At 47.3% G+C, this 21,239-nt stretch overlaps 1 protein-coding gene across 1 annotated transcript; it reads left to right on the forward strand.

The window, feature by feature from the left end:
- Positions 1 to 601: 601 nt before the first annotated feature.
- On the forward strand, positions 602 to 12,877 carry LOC144116132 (ATP-binding cassette sub-family A member 17-like). The gene is made up of 6 exons (XM_077650828.1): positions 602 to 777; positions 2,947 to 3,151; positions 3,893 to 4,251; positions 6,630 to 6,803; positions 7,652 to 7,874; positions 12,436 to 12,877. Exons 1-6 carry the CDS (start codon positions 602 to 604, stop codon positions 12,679 to 12,681), a joined length of 1,383 nt encoding a protein of 460 aa, XP_077506954.1. The 3' UTR covers positions 12,682 to 12,877.
- Positions 12,878 to 21,239: the final 8,362 nt, after the last annotated feature.

Raw genomic sequence — 21,239 nt, forward strand, 5'->3', positions numbered from 1 at the left:
GAGCATGCGACAGATGGCGGTAGCTGTCAGTCACACACTTGTCACTCAGACGCAGCTGGCTTCCCGAGTAACCAGTCTGCGCCTGCATATCCCTCGTTCGTTTCTTTTGAACCAGTAGCAGACGGATTTTCGCCACTCTTTAGAGGGCGTCACATTTTGTTTAAAAAAATGCGGAGTGTATTTGCGTTTTGCACAGAACTCTTTACAGCGGGTCTGTTAGAAGATCATATCCGCTGTATCCGTGGATGTTCGTGACCAGCGCAGGACACGTGACCCTGCTCCATGGCGTCAACGCGAGGATGCAGCCGTCCAAGTCAGCTTATCATTCGAAGATCACGTGACTACTCAAAAAAAATTTAAAAAAAGATCACGTGACTACTCGACGCCTCTGTTTGAACTGCGAACTCACTTTTAGAATTTAGCCACGCTTGATGCAAAAAGAGGTGCTGAGGAACGCAGTAATGAGAAACATAGTCATACATCCTGTTTTGCTAACCATGCAGCGGCGTACATTGTGCACGTTACAACGCCACATCTACAGGCGCAGTAGCCTGAAGCAGTATCGGTAGCGCTCCCGCATGATGTCCTATTAGCGACCATAATGATGCCCGTGTACATCGCAGCAAAAGCTGAAAACAAGACAGCCCGCCTTCTGTACCCGCTGCAGCCGTTCCACGAGACCGGCTTCTACGAGGCCGTAAGCATGGTCATCCAGGGCACGCTCTACCTGGCCATACTCTCGCTGGCGGATGCGCAGGCCTTCTACAACTTGCGTTGGTGAGCACCGGACGTCGGATAGTTGAGACGAGCTTATGTTAAAAGCAAGGAGCCCTCAAACTGGATGGCCAACCCTTGCGAGCAAGATAGTTCTTAAGGTTTTAGACGTGTTTTCTCTTATGGAACTCTTTTTGAACGGCACGTGACAAAATAGGCTTAATAACTCGACGGCCGCGCAGGAACTTGCTATTTGGAGACCTCTGGAAATATACAAATAGCTCTCAGACAGTAAGCATGGAAAGTTAATCTATGTGGTATCGGATTGCGGCGTCTAATAGAAAACTTACAAAAGATTGTGAACGATCATATCGGCAGCTTCATGCAGAAATAAAATATTCTGAGGCGATCCACACAGACGGGTGATCCGCAGTGGATCGTTTCAATGCATTAGCAGCCAACTTTCGTTATATCCTATATGTTGACACATTAAAGTTCATTATATCCGAGGTGGTACATTTAGTTTCGCTGTATCCGATGTCAACACACTAAGTTCATTACATCCGAGGTACAGACACGAAAGTTCGGTTTATCCGAGGTGGGATACTAAGGTTCATTATATCCGTGTTGGTATACTAAGTTCGTATAAGTAGTAGCTAAGCTCGTTCGTAGCCTGGTGGGCAGGTTGCCGCCTGGTACACCTGCCACTGAAAGCTCGCCCTTTCCGCTGCACAGAGCCCTCTAATGATAACGTAATACAACAAAGGTGCAGTATGCGGATATAATTCTGGCTAGGCGACGGTTTTATAAGGCTTTTTACTATACGCATCTGAGCGCGCAGCCACTAATGGTACGCAAGAAACGATGCGCAGGAAGCCGACAACTGAGTTTGATGCTTTGACAAACTCGTAACTACTACAGCCTTGCTCAGAACCGCACTGGACGCGGAGTGCGTCAGTCTAATTTTATTTGTTTTTGAAATCATAAGAGCTCAGTTCATTCGAAAGTATATAGCACGCCATAGCAGTACGCGAAGTCCTAGAGTCCTGAAAAATTATTTACACTACTGTAACTGGTGCTGAAAAAACATTCTCCGTCTTTTCCCCTAACAGCTTCACTGTCAGTAATAACTTTCGTGAAATGTAACGCTGCTTTATATATCATTGAATTCCTGACAAAAAAAATTCTTAAGCCTGTTCAGCACACTCCGTATGCCACCAAACAATGAATAATTAACCCGTTTTATTGGTGTAGAAACCTCCTGTTTAGTCGGCGTCGACTTTCTACTACAGTCAGTGTTCAGTTTTCTTGGTGCACGTCATTTTGCAGCAAACCTGTAAAGTGCCTCACACACAGCATAACAGCTGAAACATAAGGACACATGTCCTTGGACGATGCAAGAAACACTTGCAGGATGCTTAATTACGAGGACGTTTTTACAGGCTTGTTGGCGCATTACTGGACTTGTTTTTTTTTTTTGAAGCGCAGAAAGACAGCACAGGAAAAAACGAACCTGACAGAATAGAGCGCAACGCCGCAGTGCTGCGCTCTGCTCTGGCACCTGAGCAACACCGCAGTGTTGCGCAGGTCCAAGACGCAACTAGGCAGAGGGGTAACAGAAGCTGGTCAGATTAAAAAAGCTGGCAACACGTATGTCAGCAATCTCTCAGTTTTATTTTTTAAAAAAAGAACTCAAATATCTTGCGCAGCAACAGCATTGGAACTATGCAAACCACCTCGAGGGATCTCAGTTAATTTGATGTGTCTTTTGTGCGATTTCTTTTCTTTCCCTTTGTTGATAAGAGCTGCTGTATAAAATCAAATGGTCTGTCAATAAAAACCCGAGTTGTTAGCCCTCTGTCCTGCAAAGTTTTTTTTTCCTGTGCTGTCGTTCTGCGTCTAAAAAACAAATTCAGAATGCCTAATTACGATTAGCTGTGAGATTGCGATAGCACGTGCAAGAACCTAGTTGTGAGCTGCCATGCACGACAGCACACACCATACAAGTGAGGAGGGGGATTTCCCTCTCTCCCTTTCACCCACTTGCCAACCTTGCAGGCAGGTGGCAAAGTGTGACACCGGCAGTGGACAGGGGACATGGGGATCTTGTGCTGTCGCATAATACGTGATTTCGATGGATAACCAACGTGGGCATGGAAAAGTTGTGCGATGGATAACCAACGTGGGCATGGAAAAGTTGTGGCTGCCTAACCCGTGTTGGTCGGCGGGCAGGTACTTGGCCCGCCGCTTTCATGGTGGCGAGGAGTCCGACGAGGCACCCGAGCAGCAGAGGGGCCCCCGGCTCGTCGCCGTCAGCATGGACCCCGAAGTCGAGAGGGAAGGGAACCTAGTCAACCAGGTCTGCCGAACCAAGGCTTTCAAGGACGTTGCCATGGTTATCCGCAACATGCAGAAGGCCGTAGGCTTTATCACCCCGGTGAGCGCACAATGCTGGTGGCGAGAGTTCACTGGTATCTACTTGACAAGAGGAGGCTAGGCAATAATAATAATAATAATAACAATAACAATGATTGGTTTTGGGGGAAAAGAAACGGCACAGTATCTGTCTCATATCGTTGGACACCTGAACCGCGCCGTAAGGGAACGGATAAAGGAGGGAGTGAAAGAAGGAAGAAAGAGGTGCCGTAGTGGAGGGCTCCGGAATAATTTCGAACACCTGGGGAACTTTAACGTGCACTGACATCGCACGGAACACGGGCGCCTTAGCGTTTTGCCTCCATAAAAACGCAGCCGTCGCGGTCGGGTTCGAAGCCGGGAACTCCGGATCAGTAGCCGAGCGCCCTAACCACTGAGCCACTGCGGCGGATGGAGGGTAGGCAACAAAGACAAAAGAGCTTCAGATTAAGTCAGAGCATCAGGCTTAAATATAACCGGAAAAAACTTATACAAAAAATTGCCACAGCATTTCGTGCGCATTTTTGTTGCCATGGGGCACGTGCTAACAATGTCAGCATGCGTTTCTGAATGCCTGGATTGTCTCACGTTGCGTTCCGTGCAGTAGACGGCAACTTGCATGGTCTTTGTAGCAACCACTGTACAGCGCTGATAAGAATTCTTGGACTTTTCAATTTCACTATTCCTCCTCGTAACCGCCACTGCATCCAGCGCTATCGTATTCAGCGTCACTTGTGGCAACGCCCGTGCACTGCGCTCTTAGGCCAAGGTCCTGGATGGCGTTAGCATCCTACTCAATCGCGGCGAGTGCCTCGGCCTGGTGGGCATCAACAACTCGGGCAAGAGCACGCTCCTGGAGGTGCTGGTGGGGCTCCAGGTGCCCACGGGAGGTGGAGCCCACACGGCGGCCCTCTCCCTGGGTGTGGACCTGCGCGCCTGGCAGCAGTGCATCGGCTACGCCCCGGACGGCATCAGCGAGGCGAACATGCCGGCACTCACGGTGGGCGAGTTGCTGGATCTGATGGCCAGGCTGCGCGGTGTCTTGTGGAGACGCCAGGCTGTGCTGGGCGCACTGTCCCTCGTCGGGAGGCTCAAAGAAGACCAGATGATTAATAAATGCAGGTGTGCCGCGCAAACTCGTCAATGATATTTCTAATAGACGCCCAGTATATTCCGCATACAAAGCCCTGTATGTGATGCATCTCTCTTGATCTTGAAGTAACGATGTCACTCGATAGGTGTAGGAGTCACTCGCGCTTTTGCAGCCTTTACCATGCAGTGGCAAAATATATATATATATATATATATATATATATATATATATATATATATATATATATATATATATATATATATATACATATATATATATATATATATATATATATATATATATATATATATATATATATATATGAGAACAGTAGTCCTATAATGGCAGCGGCTCCTTTGTTGGCTTCGCGCAACACCACAAAAGTGCCCCCTTGGGTCGTCTTGACAATCAGAATTAGAATTAATTTGTTGGTACAGAAAAGAAATAACATCGACAAATTTATACAGAAGGAGGTCCCGTAGTGATCGACTGTATTGGCACCTCCTATATCAAGTGAAACTGTAGTAAATAATGATACACAGAAACGATAATAAAACACAATGAAGATTTGTTCATTTATTGCTATAGGCGGCGGTACAGTTAATAAAGAGAAGGTATGTGCAAACAAACATAGGCTTATACAAGTAGTATATAGTTAAAGAAGTTATGCAATACAAAACAAGAAACAATCAAGAAAAAAGTAATCGGTAAAGTTGCGATTGGAACATGTAATGCACAGTTCACAAAAGCGCTATTCTTACCCTGTGCAGTTAACTGTAAGGTTTGCAAACCAGCTTAATAATTGTTATCAACAATTAGACTTTTCAGGTCCTTTTTGTATCCATATATATCGGACTTGTGTTTTTAAATTCCACTGGTAAGCTATTCCAGAAAGAAAACGATGAAGGATGATGAAAATGATGAACAATGGACTTTCTCGGCAACCCTAGCGTATCTTTAGCATAATTCGTGACCTTGAATCCAGTGTTTACAAGCCCGGACTCATGATGCAGGCAGAGGCAAGTTTTCGCGACTTTGTCAGTTGTTACAGTATCAGGGTATAGGACATTGCAAGTATGGCCGAGCAATGGCCGAGGTGACCGCAGTACTGTCTGCAGTTCTTCAAAGTGGTTCGAAGACTGTACAGTGGGCCTCGGGTGGTTACTAAGGCTGCTTATTCATGAGATTATATAATACTCTTCTAGCCTCTGGCTGCAGCTCTGTACCTTGAAACTTTGATCTTATCAGCTGTGCAGTCGCTGTTTATGCCCACGGTTTGACACCTCAATAAAACTGTTTTCGTAGATAAATTATTCGAGACCTTTTGGATTAGAGATCTTTTAAATGTTTTCGGCCTATCCTAATAGTGCCTGTTTTTTTCTCTGCGGGTTTTCTGGAAGGCGTTTTCTAGTGTCAGTAGGTTGCATGTCTTTGCACGGCTACAAAGTATGCTGCACATTCCACTCGTTTCGTTCTCTACCGCCAGACAAGGTCATGTAAAATATAACCACACTTGTGACTGACGTCTCGCAAATAACTTACGATAGAGAATTCATATTCTAGACTCAGAGAAAGAGGCATGAAGCTAGCGATGCAACTGAAACTGCCGACCATGTAAACAAATGGGTTAACGCGGAAGTCGAGTGACAGCAGACGTTTGGATATACAAGGTGCTTCACCTAAGACTTTGCACAATTTTCAAAAAGAGGCTTTTTGCGGCAGAAGAGTGCTTTTCTCGGCAAAGCATAGTCAGCAGTGTAGTGCATCAGAATACAGCTAAGACGTGCTAACTAGCTGCTGTTTTACTAATATTAAATAGTTAACATTTTAACTATTACCGTTAGGCTTCTTAATTATGAGGCGTGTAGCCCACCGTGAGTAATATGGATATCAGATTTTAGAATTTCGAAAGCGCAAGTTACCCTCGACCGGCGCCGTGGTCCAACAAATCTGGACTATTTCGACGAGTTATGTGCACTGGAGAGGTTGCTTTGCCTGCAAGCTTCACGAAAGCGCATGCATTTTGGCGCGATGTAGCCATGATTTTTTGGGCCACAGCGCCGAGAATAACCGCGTCTTGGAATTTTTAAAATCTGATATGGATATTACTTACAGTGGGATACACATCTCTCAATAATTAAGAAGCCTAACAGTAATAGTTAAAAGTTAACTATTCAATATTAACCACCTGCTAGTTAGCACGTCTTAGTTGTATGCTGATGTACTACACCGTTGACAATGCTATGCTGAAAAAAGCACTGTTATAACTCAAAAGCCTATCGTTGAGAATTGTGTAGTCTTAGTTGAAGCACCCTGTATATATAGGGCCGACATAAGGATTCTGTAATTTCATATGTCACACACTTCGCCTCAAAGGCTTCAACGCTTGAAAACTATGGTGCTACAGCCACGGCGAAATGAAGATGCTGCTCATAGTAGCGGCGGTGATGGGCGTGCCGCCCGTTGTGCTGCTGGACGAGCCGTACTCGGACGTCGAGCCGCTCTACCGCAACGAGATCATCCGCATGGTGCAGGTGCTCAAGGGAGCGCAGGCCATGTCCATCATCATGACCTCGCACCGGTAAGGCCCGCGTCCGTCAACGCATGGTTACCACCGCAAAGTTTCCTTCACGGGAGATTTACGGCACGGTATGATAGGATATGTGCACTCTAAACATTAATACGTCTATATTCGATTAAAAAGGAGTAAGCTGTCCTGTACAATACTTCCTTTTATAAAAGGGAGTGCTATAGAGTACAGAGTCGATCACACTTGTCTAGAGTGCTCGATAGGTTCCATCCGGGGAAAATAAAGCAGAATTCTAAAGCAGGTATTGACTTTCACTGATAATGATTGCGCTGTAGAGCAGCAGAATAGACACGTGAACCTCACAGGCACCAGCGCTTTGCCGCTAGCAAAGCAGGTGCGAAAAGATTTCACTTCATTTGCTCTGATGCACACTGCCCGAGCGCTCTAGACAAGTGTGATCGACTCTGTACACTTCATTCCCTGTTTACCGTCTTTTATTGCATGTAGGCCCACGGGATTATTGTCCCGAGGGCCTACATGGCTATTGGAGGGCTCCGGATTAATCTTGACCGCCTTGCCGTTTTTGAACCTGTATATTCCTGTTCTCGAATTGTGCCTCCATCAAAATCTAGCCGCCGAGGCCAGGATTCCATTTTCCAGCCTTAGCCTCAGTGGACGAACGCCGTGAGTCCTAAACACCGCGGTGGTTCAACCTTGTCTGCTAAACGAGAGCACAGATAAGGGCATTGAGTACGGGAAATACAACAGGCAGGGCCTGACTGCAAGGGCCACAATATGACTCTACACTGACCACGACGAACCCTTGTGAATCCGTCCCATTTGAAAAGAGGCGATGTGCCGGAACGCACCTGGAACCGTCGCGTCGCTTGTATGTGCAGCATGTCCCACTGCGAAGTTCTGTGCGATCGCGTGGCCGTCATGGAAGCCGGGAAGATCGAGGCGCTGGGCGACGCGCTCCAGATGAACCAGAAGTACGGCCGCATCTACATCGTCACTCTGCGCCTGCCGCCGGAGAGGCGCTTCGACTACCAGTTCCAGCGCATCCTCGTAGACATGATGCAGGAGGAGTTCCACCAGTGCAGCTTTGGTTACAATTACAAGGTGCACCCCGCGTACCTCCACCCATTGTGATATATTCTTCTCCCTTCTTTCCTTCTGGCTTCATAACTATGGAGTTGAACCTTATAACGAAGTTATAGGGGGCCTGGTGATTATTCGCTATAGCCGTAGCCTCGTTATCGCTCGTGTTGACCGACCTTCCAAGGGGAATCGTCATTCCTTCGTTATATCCATTATTTCATTACAAAGCGTTTCGTTATAGCGAGGTTCTCCTCGCTAAGTGCGCTTATACTAATCAAGCAGCTGTTGTTTCCTCTTGAAAGCAGAAGTGCGGGACTGGCGTGAAACAGCTCGACAAAGTCCCGACTCCTTTCATATGGAGAAAACAGCAAGATGACGGCCTGGCACGTACAATACCCTCAGGTAATCTAGAAACAATGCACGAAAACAAAAGGCAGAGAAACACTGGCCGGTACAGTATACATCAGCAGCGTAATGAACAATTATGACGTGAACAGTTCCAGTTGTTAATGGGTGTTATGTAGTAACGTTGTATAGTACAGTATCCTATCAGCCATTTCATGTCACTTTTGTTTACAGGAAGAATCAAAATCTCCCCGATTCTGTGCGGCGCAATGCATTATAGCACTGCTTTTGAACGCGTAAGATAACATATTCCATTTTTAATTGAACATCTTCAGTCATTTTTTTTCAATATTTACGCCACGTAAACCGTTTGTCATTTTCTCCTGGCGTGTGTTGGCTTTTGGGTTGCTTTCTGAGATGGGAGCGAAAATCGCTGTTTAAGCCACTCAATACAAGCCAATTGTACTTTACTTTTCTTTGTTTGAACAAGCAGTTACCGCACCCTGCAAATAATTTACTATTTCCGCTCGCGGTGAGTGTTACCCTGTATATAAATTGCATTATGAGGAGCTGTGAAGCAAAGATCGCCAGTTAAAAAAATTGTCAGTGGCTTAACTTGGCCAACCCTGGAATTCCTGGAATTCAGCAAAAAGCAAGCACGCTTGCTAAGCGTTTGAGGCTCATCCATGGCATCTCCTCTACACGCTCGCGACAGCTGTTCTATTATACCCACACCACCGCGTGGCTGTGACGTGTATCACATGGTCTTACGACACCCCCGTCGGATGTCATCACGTGGATTCACATCACCCCATTGGATGTTCTTAAGGTCAAACGTGACCCAAACGTCACCCAGTGTCAAAGGTCAGAGGTCAAATAAAGGTCATGGGTCAATTTCAGGGGCTCGACATCACAACTGTGCCACATATTGTCATACACGGCTAAGGTGGTTGGGCTGAAGGTCGTTCAAGGTCATTCTCCGGCCTACGGGACGACTGCTTTACCTAGCGTATAGTGAAGCTTTGCGCTTAAAAAGCTTTCACACCAGCCACGAGACAAGACCTGCAGTTGACGCACTGTATCGTTCACGGAATGGAAATGCGCTGGATCTTCATTTCATGGTATTTACTTGAGAGGATACGCGACAGCCAACCTGTCGATATTTCTGGTGCCTTGCTGCCGCACTTCCTACTATTGCCTTTTACGCTGTTCAGAACTTCTCTCCGAGTGTTTCTGCTTCGCCTTCGAGAATGACTCCCTCGACACCTGCGTGGTTCGCCTTCAGATCTCCGACAGGCTTTGCCTCTATCCTTCCTACGAGAATCAGGCTTCTACATCCAGGCTTCGATGGGATAAATTTCTATCCGAGAAAAATTTGATTCCGCAAAGCTCAAGCTTGCTATCCTGTGATCAATCCACAGAGATCGGAGGCCGTAACCATATTCAATACCTGGCTGTGGCAGAGACACCATTCAACACCTGCTCTTATAACGGGAAAGAGTTGAGGTGCAAAGCTACTGCACACTGACCGCGCAGCCTAAGCAACCAGTTCACCCGAATGTCTTGTAATTACCTATATCTATACCACACAACCTGCGAGCAGTAAATGACCTGTGTGCCTATGCAAGCGAGAATTGGGTCCGAAATGGTGCCCAATTAAACGCACGTAGGCCTCCAACTTTGTCGAGGGAAGGAAGCATATGCAGGCTATCATATCCTTCTTAGTGCTACTTTATTGATCGTGTCGTATATTTTTCAAAAGTTTCCAGGACACGGGGTTTGTTGCTGGGCCCTGCCTGCGCTCCGTACACCATATTTATCTCTGCACGTCTTTCGATGGCGAAGAATAGTTTTCAGGTCGGTCGAGGGAGCGCTATTGAATATACGGTCTTGTTCAAAATTGGGCAGGCCGCAGGATTCACTCCTGGGCTTTGCATTTCGGTCATAGAGCAAACCTGCTCTCCAAACATCTTGGTGGCAAGAATCTTCTTCGCGCATCTTCGCTATGCTGTAGCCCTCCTCCCAAGGAAGACAGTATAGCACTCCACTGTGCGGCGGCCTAGCACAATATCTCGTGGTCGCAATCAACTTTTAAACAGAAAGCATATTATTCATAGACCTTCTCTTTTTAGCTTTTTTTTCATGATTCAGAAGTGAAGTTTGTCTGTTCTTTTCGACTTGAAATTCAGGTACAAATGGTGTTTTCAAAAAACAGGAACAAGAGTACATGTTCATAACCGCCAGCAGTTTAATAAGGCAAGCATACTGAATTGTACACAAGTTAATAGTTATACACAAACTTCTATAATGCCAGTTAGAGCGATTAATTGCATACTGAAGCTACATGCTCGGGAAAGTGTTTTTTAAATAAAAATCGGGCCCAACGTTTATCCAATAAGTTCTGGTTGAGAAAATTGGCCTCAACCCGAAAACAAAGGGCCTACGTATGCGAAAGGAAGCCTGACCTGGGCAGCTCGCGCGGTGATCTGTTTCGAACTATTACAGCAATAGCTGTCTGTGCCTCATTCGGCATTATCATCGTTGCTGTAGTCGCCCCCCGCCCCCTCCCACTCCACAACTACCGCCGTTATCCGTGACAGCCATGACTCTCTCAGTGGGCGTTCCGCTTTTGAAATCAGAGATACTTTTTAAAATTCTTACTGCCCTAAACACTGCACGCACGCATTGTCCTGCCTGCGAAGGGGCTTACCTGAAGTTCTTATAACAGCCACTGGTACTCGATCGGCCCGCATCGCCGCGGGCTCCCACGTTCCCTTTAATACTGCTTCTACGTGTACATAGCGACATAAGCCCAGCACGCATCCCACACCCATACACATAGTTAACAGACACTCGGACTGATATCATGCCTTTCGCAAAACCCCAGATGTCACTGAAATTCGTATTACCTCGAGGGTAAAAGTCCGCCGAATTTTACAGCGACAGCTGTTAACACCACGTTTCTCGTACCGCAGCGCAGCTGCTGATGGCTCACTCAAGGCGTGAGCGGCGTCGTTTGAGTAAGACATCATTGTCACTCGCATTTCGTGATCACGGGCCGATCACGTGATTATACACCTTTCACATCATCACTCAGTGGCCTCTTCGACGCTTCTCATTAGTTCTGAGGAACCTGACGCCAACGCTCACGTGATCTCTCAGGTGCCTCTTATTACTTCTCAGATTTGGTACGTCATCATCAAGGCTGCATAAGGGGCCGTGTTCTCTCCATGCTACTTATCGGTGATTTAAACGTCGATATCCGAAAAAAGCAAGAACGTTGGCATTGACATAAGAATGACCATTAATAACTTAAAATGGTTATGCGGGAAAATACCGTCCCTGCGCAAAGTAGTGATTTCATTTCACCCATAACAGCTGCGCTGCGCTAACGCATTACCGAGTACCATAATCGTTAGGTGAATTTTATGCTACGTCGGTGTCGGCGTATAACGCAGCAGGTGCAAAGCGTCACGCTGCTTCGTCGCAACAATTTGAAGTCACCCATGCAGTCTTGGTACAGTGTGGCTGATTGGCCACATTCGAGTTAGGTTACGCATGGCTTCGTGTAAAAGTTAGTATGATTGGTGAGAATGAAGCGAAGTCACGCATGGCATCGTGACAACACGACACGCAATTGGGCTAGAGTTCCAGTCACTGATTGGTCCAAACACCATGTCGTTACTGATGACTTTATCCTGTTTCATATAGATGGGTCCGTGAATATGTATGAATGGATAAGCGACCGTGTGCCCTCATACCCAGAGTTACTAGCACTCCGACTGGCCCCACCATTCCGCACAACCCCAGCGCTCCCCAATAAGCACTGAACCTTCCCTGGACGTCCTGCAAACGCCCTAGAGACATTCTGAACGTCCACAGGACGTCCAAGAGAGTTTCAGTGCCTACTGGGTCCCTGAATGAAATTCGCAGTACCTGAAGGGTTAACGTCCTAGTCGAAATAAAGAGGAAGAAATTGGCTTGGGCAGTGCATGTAATGCAAAACCAAGGTAACCGCTGGGCCTTAAGAGTAACAGATTGTAGTCCAAGAGAAGGCAAGCGTAGCAGTGGCGGCAGAAATTTAGGTGGGGGGGGGGGGTATACGGGGGTGGCAGCTGGCAAAGAGCACCGTTAATTGGAAAGGCGTAAGAAAGAAGCCATTCTCCTGCAGTGAGCGTGGTCAGGCTGCTGCTGCTGGTGATGATGATGATGAACGTTCAGCAATTTTTTCCCCCAGGGGATGATGAGTTTCCGCGTGGGCAAAACGTACACGAGCTGGAGTGAGCTCTTCACCAAGATGGTCGCCTTCAAGAGCAACCAGGAGCTGCCGGAGTTCTCGGTCTGCGACATCACGCTCGAGCACATCTTCGTGGGGCTGGCGCGGCGCCAGATCCTCATCACGGGTGTGCGGCCACACAACTACCTCAGCGGAGGCCTGAGCAGACTGCCTTCGCGCGTCGAGACGCCCCGCCGCACCTACTAGGCGAAATAAGAAAACAATATTCACTTCTTGTGTGCCCCTGAACGTGACCTCTGGGTGATGCTCTTACACAGGGCTTCTCCAGCGTCTAGCCCTCTCTCGCCTCCCCCCCATTTTGGCTGTCAAAACGTGCAATTTCTCACCCTCCCGTAATGAAAGCACGCTTCCCTAACAAAAACTTCTTTAGACAGTCTACAGACTGTCCATAGACTTCGGTCTATAAAGTCTATAGAGTCTCTATTGACAAACCTTAGAGAGCAGTCTGTAGGCAATACAAACCCTATAGACAGTCTATAGATAATCTATAGATGTATGGCCATACACTTTAATAGAATTTTGTCTTACACAGTCTGTAGACTATTAATATACAAAAAGAAATATCTATAGGAAAGCACTAGAGTCTATAAGAAGTCTGTAGATCTGTAGACTGTCAATAAAACGTGTTTATAAGGGTTTTGCTGTGGCGTGCCCTGTTTTCGAGCAAAACTACGCAGTATACTACAAAGCCCCATATTTCGAATGGCGAGGATTGTCCTACGGTATGAAACTGCAAAAAATGTAATATTTTCATTGCCGCCGCAGGTAATTACAATATTCATCATGGCTCTTATACGCCAGTAGCGGCTTGTGGAACTTGGCCCGGCAAGTTGGAGCGGCAACAAATTTTTTTTGCACTCAGAATACATCAAACAATTTAACGACAAAAAGTTCACATGTTCCTGACAGGTGAACAGAATGTACAGACACACACGTAAATGAAATACAAGCGTGCAGTATTCAAATCAAATGAAGTAGATTTTTTAGCACATTTATAAAAGTAGCAAAAAAATTCAACCGGCAAGTCATTGAAAACTACATAGCGTCTAGCCTCGCCGTATCTGGTCTTTGATCGAGGGAACCAAAAACGGGAGACTTAACAAAGCGGGTGCTGAGGAACATGCTCAGTTTTAAAATCGGAGCACCAGAAATGCCGTATAGTACCACTGTGTGGGTGAAAAGGGGGTGAAAAGATGGAAAACCAAACTCTAAAAATGTTGCTCTATGACACCATTGGTGAATTGTATTGCTACTACTAATAACAGGAATTATAGTAATAATAAAATATAATAATAATGCTTTGGTTCATGAGGTTTAATGTTCCAAAGCAACTGAGGACATGAGGGACAGCGTAGTGAAATGCTCCGGAGATTTCGACCACCTGGGGCTCTTTGACGTGCACTGACATCGCACAGTACACCGATTTCTAGAATTTCGCCACCATCGAAATTCGACCGCCGCGGCCGGGATCGAACCCACGTCTCGGGTCAGCAGTCGAGTGCCATAGCCACTGAGCCACCGCAGCGGCTCATATTCATAATAAAACTAAAAATATAATAAAAACAGTAATAACAATATTATTAATGTCTGACCAGGTTCTCACTACCTTTGAAGCAATGGCACACTTCCACTGTGCACATACATCTACCTACATGTAGAAAAACTAAAGGAAAATACAAAGAATAACACACAATACAGGGCTTCACACTCAAGCCTAGGTGGTGTTGCTCATGATCAATAATGGTTGGAACGCTTTCAATGATGAAACTTCGAACAGTCAAAAGATAAACATGAAGGATGTCAATATTTGAATCAAAGAATCTATTTAAAAGTACCGAGAGTCACTAAGCATTTGGTGGCCGTAATTAGTTCGCACAGCAGGTAAAGTCCAGTGTGGCTTGTGAAGTTGTGGGTATGGACTCTGGAAATGCTGGAGCCGGGTTAAGTGGTAAATTGTGTTTAGGTGGTATTTTTGTTCAGTTCTGTAATATTTTACTTGTAGTTATAAAGATTCAGGACGTTTACAGTACTGAATGTCGCGAATAAATGCCTGGTTATATGTCCGTAAGGTAAAACAGATTATGGGAAGGATACTTTTTTAGAGTACTGATTGTTTTTCTAAGTTTTGTTTACTGTCCTTAGGCCGCTTGCGAGCTCTGTTTACTCTTAACACGTCATGTCCTTCGCCTGAGCTTCTGCATGACGTAGGAAACATTCAGCATAAATTGTACTCTGTGCCCGTTACCTGAATATCGAGAGCCCGCCCTCCGCCAGTACGTACACGCTGATTGGTCCCAATGCGGCAGGCGCGCGCGCAGCTGGCGCTCTCAAGGCGATCTGCGCATGCGCGCTGATGACGCGCGTGCCCTAGGCACTCCGGAAACATTAGCACGGTATGCTAAAGGTGTCTCTTGTTACTCGATGAGTTTGACGCGAGCTCCACCCGCACGTGGCAACGCGGGACTGGAGGTGATACATCGACGCTCCCCGGCAGGTAAGTTTCCCAAGCCAACGGCAGCGTAGCGACCGACGGAAACAACTTTGAGGAGGCCCCAGCACGCCACTCACAGCATACTGGTCAATCGAGTCACGAGCGTCCTTCCTCTGCGGAGGCTGCGACGGACTAAACGCCTAAATCGGCGAGGACGCTCAAGCCAGATTGCACGTCGTTGTTCTTCGCAGTCCTGACTACGCATGCGCGTCGTGCAAGAACCGTATACGGTTATTGCCGCTATAGCGCGCAGTAAGCCCCATAGGAGTGCGGAGGATACAGCTCTGGCTCCTCAGACATATGGCTGCACAGCCTTCGTAGCTCATGGTATACATGCATGTGTGCATGAAGGGGCCCTCGAATGATGCTGTATAGATATGCACTGTGATCCAAACAACTGTCGCTATAGAACATTATGCAATGCGTGACAAGTGACATGCGCGGATATCGGTCCAAATATCAGTTGCCAGCAGTTACCTGTCAACCAGCACTGTCTGCAGTTCGACTGTTCTACGTATATGGACACATTTGCTGTCGTGCATCAATCGTAGCCTTTTGTTTCTTCGAAGAATCAATGCAGAGCACCCTTCCAACACCCATTTTGAAGGGTGTTATGTTTAAACTAGCACCCTTCAGTAAGGGTGCAACCTTTGCACCCTTTTGAACATAGAGCTACTACTACCACTTTTGAATTACTTGCTGTGCACTCTACCCGCCGCGGTGGCTCAGTGGTTAGGGCGCTCGACTACTGATCCGGAGATCCCGGGTTCGAACCCGACCGCGGCGGCTGCGTTTTTATGGAGGAAAAACGCTAAGGCGCCCGTGTGCTGTGCGATGTCAGTGCACGTTAAAGATCCCCAGGTGGTCGAAATTATTCCGGAGCCCTCCACTACGGCACCTATTCTTCCTTTCTTCTTTCACTCCCTACCTTTATCCCTTCCCTTAGGGCGCGGTTCAGGTGTCCAACGATATATGAGACATACTGCGCCATTTCCTTTCCCCCAAAACCAATAATAATTATTATTATTGCTGTGCACCCTTTTTTAAGGGTCCTGACCCCTGCACCCTTTCTCAGCGCCCTTTTTCAAGCACCCAATTGGGTGTAAAGGGTGTTCGTCCGGGGACAAACTGACTTGCACCCTTAAGGGTGAGAATTTGTTTAGTGTGTACAAGAAGCTCCAGCTCATCCGGAGGATCATCTCTCGAATGGGAGGCAAGGCACTGGCGTTGCTCAACTCGCGACCGCCCTGTTGTCGTCTCGTGTGCTCTAGAGCATGCTTCTACGACCTGTACGCGGTCCAGTGGAGACTTTTCATCGCGAGGCACTTGATCACCGGGCGCCGAAAGCGGCAGCCGAGCAGCTGTACAGCTATTCGATGCTGCCCCCGATCCGCCAGACCAAAGAAGCCGCGCATGCCGGCCATATACCTCGCCTCCAACACACCTGACAGGGGCGGCAGCTGCCTGCTCACATGGGGCGGGACATGTCACTGCTGCCGCCGATAAACCACAGCACTGGGGGAACACTGCCGTGGGCCTGTTACCCGTGCCGCGAAATATGGGCCCAAACCAACCGCAACGTCGCGCAGATTTTCCGTCACGGCACGCGGAGGTCATGACTGCTTCAACCGACGCTGAGCACGTGTACTGCGACGCAGCAGTTTACTCCGGGGCGGAGGATGTATGGCAGATGGAAGGGGATAGTCCCCTCCCTGCATTGTCACGCTAGCAGGGCCGTAAGAATCGGCCGAAGCCATTGACTGGAAGTAGAATGGAAAGCCAATGTTTGCAGATGCTAAGTACCGCTGTATATCGTCGTCTTAGTAAAGAATCTTTAAAAAAATTACAAAGAGTTTTCATCAGCATCAGATGACGCACCAAATGACACACTATCACGTCAATTTATAAGTCAAGCATGGAAGTCCTCCAATGTTTTCTCCTCGCCCTTACATTAACACGGAGCCGACGACGACGCACGCTACAGGCGTCGCCTCTCAAGCTACTACGAAGCACTCATCGCTGTATTCCTAGTAAAAACACCTATGTAGCCTACACAGGAACCGAACTCCTGACCATCGGCTGCGAGTCAAACAGGCTACCGCTACGCCATGCAGGCACGTTCGTGCGTGTTGGTTACAGCGGGGCTTTATACGTGCGTCTTGTAGACTTTGATGATTGATTTTGACTGTGAAAGAGGAAGCAGTGTTCTTGTCTGCGAGGGCTAGAGGAAACCGTTGTCGTGTCATACCCACCTTATATTGTCGTGGATGTAAAGATTGTAAGCCCGATTGTGTCCCGGAATGTAAGCCAGTGCGTAAGAAAAAATGTAATCCCCTTTATGCGCAAGCTGAAATTTTATCAACTCATGAAAAACGACTTCACCACGAAATCACGGAGGCTTTCTATATTTCAAGGCAGGGAAATACATGCATAAGAGCACCGTCAATTTATTTAACAGCAAAAGAACTGGCATATTTGGACCACATGTAGAACTGATTTATTCCGTCCCTTCCCTCCCTATGTTTTGTGTTGTTTTGCTTTTCGTTTTTTGTGATTTTTATCATGAAGTTTTGATGGTTTTGCACCATTTATCATGTTACTGGGCACCCCCATCTCATGTATGCTTTTCTTGATGCTATCGTGTATGATTCATTTCATTCACTTTCACGAGATGGGTACATATAATGTATTGTTCCATTAAAGTTTTAGTTGCGAAAAAGCACTCGTGTTGTGTCTCTCTCTCACTTTACCCCGCCGCGGGGGCTCAGTGGTTAAGGCGCTCGACTACTGATCCGGAGTTCCCGGGTTCGAACCCGACAGCGGCGGCTGCGTTTTTATGGAGGAAAAACACGAAGGCGCCCGTGTGCTGTGCGATGTCAGTGCACGTTAAAGATCCCCAGGGGTTCAAAATTATTCCGGAGCCCTCCACTACGCACCTCATTCTTCCTTTCTTTCACTCCCTCCTTTATCCCTTCCCTTATGGCGCGGTTCAGGTGTCCAACGATATATGACACAGATACTGCGCCCCTTCCTTTCCCCAAAAACCATTTATTATTATTATTCTCTCACTTTGGTCTTTTTTGTCGCTAACTACATCATGAATACCCCTAAAGGCGGAGATTGATGTCTCCCAAACTTTTTTAGCCTCCACGTTTCTGCCCCGTAGGTATCGGCAAGATAAAGCTGTTTTATACTTTTCTCTTGAGGGATATTGGTAAACTGCCATTCATTATGTGCGAGAACCTGTCATATGTGTTCCACCTCATTCCGCATTCTGCCAGTTATTTCACTCGCGATCCGGATCTTCGGTCACTATCTGCTCCAAATGGATGTATTCCCTTACCACTTCCAGCGCCTCATTACCAATCGCAAACTGCTGTTCCCTACTGAGACTGTTTAATATTACTTTAGTTTCCGGCATGGTATTTTAGACCAACCGTTCTATTTTGCCCAAGTCATAGATCATAATTTGCAATTCATCCACTGGGTGACTTAGCAAAGTCATTAGCGAACTGCAGATTACTAAGCTACTCTTCATTAGCACTTATCCCCAACTGTTCCCAATCCATGCCTCAGAATACATCCCGTATCGAGTTTTCCACCCTTCTGAATTTTTTTTGTAAAGGAAATCACGCAGTAACTACCTCACATGTCTCGGTGGACACCCGAACTGCGCCGTAAGGGAAGGGATAAAGGAGTGGATGAAGGACGAAAGAGGCGTCGTGGTGGATGGCTCCGGAATAATTTCGACCACCTGGGAATCTTCAACGTGCACTGATATCGCACAGCACACGGGCGCCTTTTGTGTTTCGCCTCCATCGAAACACGGCCGCCGCGGTCGGGTTCGAACCCGGGTACTCCGTCTTAGTAGACGAGCGCCTTAACCACTGAGCCACCGTGGCGGGCTTCCCACCCTTCCTTGTTGGAATTTTATTGCCGTCTTTATGGAGGACTATTGTGGCTCCAGTATTTTGCATAAGGCTCTTCTGCACCCCAATTCCATGAGGCCTGCATGACTGCTGAGGTTTCGACCGAGTCAAATGCTTTCTTGTAGTCTATGAAGAGTGGGGCTCTTCCACGTCCACTTCTTGTTCTCTTGTTTGTGGGAGAAAATATTCGTGACACGTAATTTTTTTCTTTCTGCTGACTCTACTATCACCCCCAGCTATTCCTAGAGCCGGTGCCATAGTCGCCCACTGCCCGTTAGTTAGCCTGCTTCTTGCCTGCATTGGTATTGAAGTCGCCCATCAGTACAGTGTATATGTTTTTACTTGGCATAGGATTGCTCAATAAATCGTTTGACTTCATCGCTAGCCTGATTCTCGCCTACCAGAGTCCCTGTTAGAGCAGTCATGTGATTACGCTATAATGCAGCTCACTCTCCTTAATAAAATCTTTTGACTCTGTTTGTGGTTGATTCTGTATAGGATAGGAAAGGGCGGGGTGCTTATTCACTCTGCGGAAGAAGTGGATATCCTAGCCCATGGAATGCTTTTTTATGTGCATATGAATTTGCACTCACCTCCCAGTTCATTTTAGCTTACAGTTGTGTTGCTGATTGTGAAAGAAGAATCCCGTCATTTTTGCCTCACCTTATCCTGAGCGAAACTGTGATGCGAATTCGTACAGCGTGTCTGCATGCGTCTAGGATTACGAGTATTGGGGCGCGTGGTTTTCAAAAGACAGGGTCATAGGAGTGCCCGTGCTCAAGATGTACTACGACTCAAGATTTTGGTGCGACCCGAAGAAGGTCGACACACGCAGGTACACAAATATTTTTCCCAATTCTTAGCGGTGACTGTATAATAATAGGTTTTTTTGGGGGAAAGGAAATGGCGCACTATCTGTCTCATATATCGTTTGACACCTGAACTAAGGGAAGGGTTAAAGGAGCAAGTGAATGAAAGGTAACTGTATGCCGAACTAGCTTTGTACCATTCGGCTTCTAATGTGACCACAACATTTACCTCAAAGATGTGACTCTTGATGCCGTCTTTAAGCGACCGATTACCTACTGGTATGGCAGCATGACAATATTGTTAGTCGGAGCTACCTTCCAGCACTTAGACCTAAAACAATTAAGTGTTGTACGCAAAACAATTTTCGGCTTAGAGCTCGAGACACTGAGGTAGAGAAATGCTATGGTGGGACGGATAAAATAGGAAAAAAAATTGGAGGGACAGTTAAACTTCGCCTTAATTAAGGGTATGAGGCGATATCGTTAATGGGCTAATGCACATGTACGGGGAATTGGTCATTCTCCGCTTTACATTCATAGATCACTGGGAGTCCTCATAGCACTCCTAGCGCAGTGGTGCTGCGGATAAGCGATGCGCCACTGCACTGCGATGGCGGCTGGGATCTGAGTGATCCGGCCGTGTTCCTCTTTCTTAGTAACCTCTCGCGGCCACTCATTGACTGAACTGCCTCCTGCCACGGTGGTCAGTTTGCTAGCAATCCTGTGGGCAGGTTGTGATGACGCAGCAAGACCACGCGGCCTAGATTAGCACACCGATCGCGTCCGCGGCCAGAGCTTTGGGCAGAGGTGGTGAAAAACGTTTATTGATACGAAGGCCTAAAATGAGGAGAAATTACGCAGCAGCATTGCGGGCGGCTTTCAGGCTGCCGGTTGTGGCGTCCTGGCGGTGCCTAGTCGCGACGTCCTTTGCCCGGGTCACCAGCCGAAGTTGGAGATCCGGCTTGGTGCTGGACAAGGCGCCAAACATCAGGCGCGCACGGTTACCGAGGTGCAGGAGCCCAAGCTTCACGCCGCCGGTGAAAGACTGCGAGATCGTGAAGTATGCGCATGCGTAGTGTTGTGGGAGAAGATGAAGGAACGCCCAGCGAAATGGAGCGGCGAAAGACTGCTACCGAAACAGCCCCCCCCCTTCCCAATAATTCATCCGGTCATTTTAGACAAAGAGGCATTTACTCATTAGCTTTCAATACGTGATTGAATGAATAGAACCACGTTTATTCCACATTAGAACGCGCGAAGGCACTGCGGTGGAAGGGGTGGAGGTATTATCAAGGAAATTTGAGGGGGAAATGTGCCTGTTTTGAGCAGCTAGGTTGGGACTGTGCGCCTTTTGTAGCCGTCTCGGAGCCGACCGCCGACGAGTGACGCCTCCAGGTCCTGGAGGAAAACGAGGAGTGCCCGCCAGATCTCAATGATATGATCTGAAGCATGGAATCTGGGCAGGCGCAGGCCCGTGGAGAAAGCCAGGGTCTGGTCAAATATTTAGGAGAATCC

Source organism: Amblyomma americanum, chromosome 1 (genome assembly GCF_052857255.1).
Source record: "Amblyomma americanum isolate KBUSLIRL-KWMA chromosome 1, ASM5285725v1, whole genome shotgun sequence".
NCBI classification, from domain to species: domain Eukaryota; kingdom Metazoa; phylum Arthropoda; class Arachnida; order Ixodida; family Ixodidae; genus Amblyomma; species Amblyomma americanum.

Excerpts from the sequence above, each read along its gene's own strand:
- LOC144116132 (XM_077650828.1), top strand. The coding sequence starts at position 602 with ATGATGCCCGTGTACATCGCAGCAAAAGCTGAAAACAAGACAGCCCGC. Across the intron at positions 778-2,946 it reads GCCTTCTACAACTTGCGTTG|GTACTTGGCCCGCCGCTTTC; the intron begins GTGAGCACCGGA and ends GTCGGCGGGCAG. Across the intron at positions 7,875-12,435 it reads GCTTTGGTTACAATTACAAG|GGGATGATGAGTTTCCGCGT; the intron begins GTGCACCCCGCG and ends TTTTTCCCCCAG.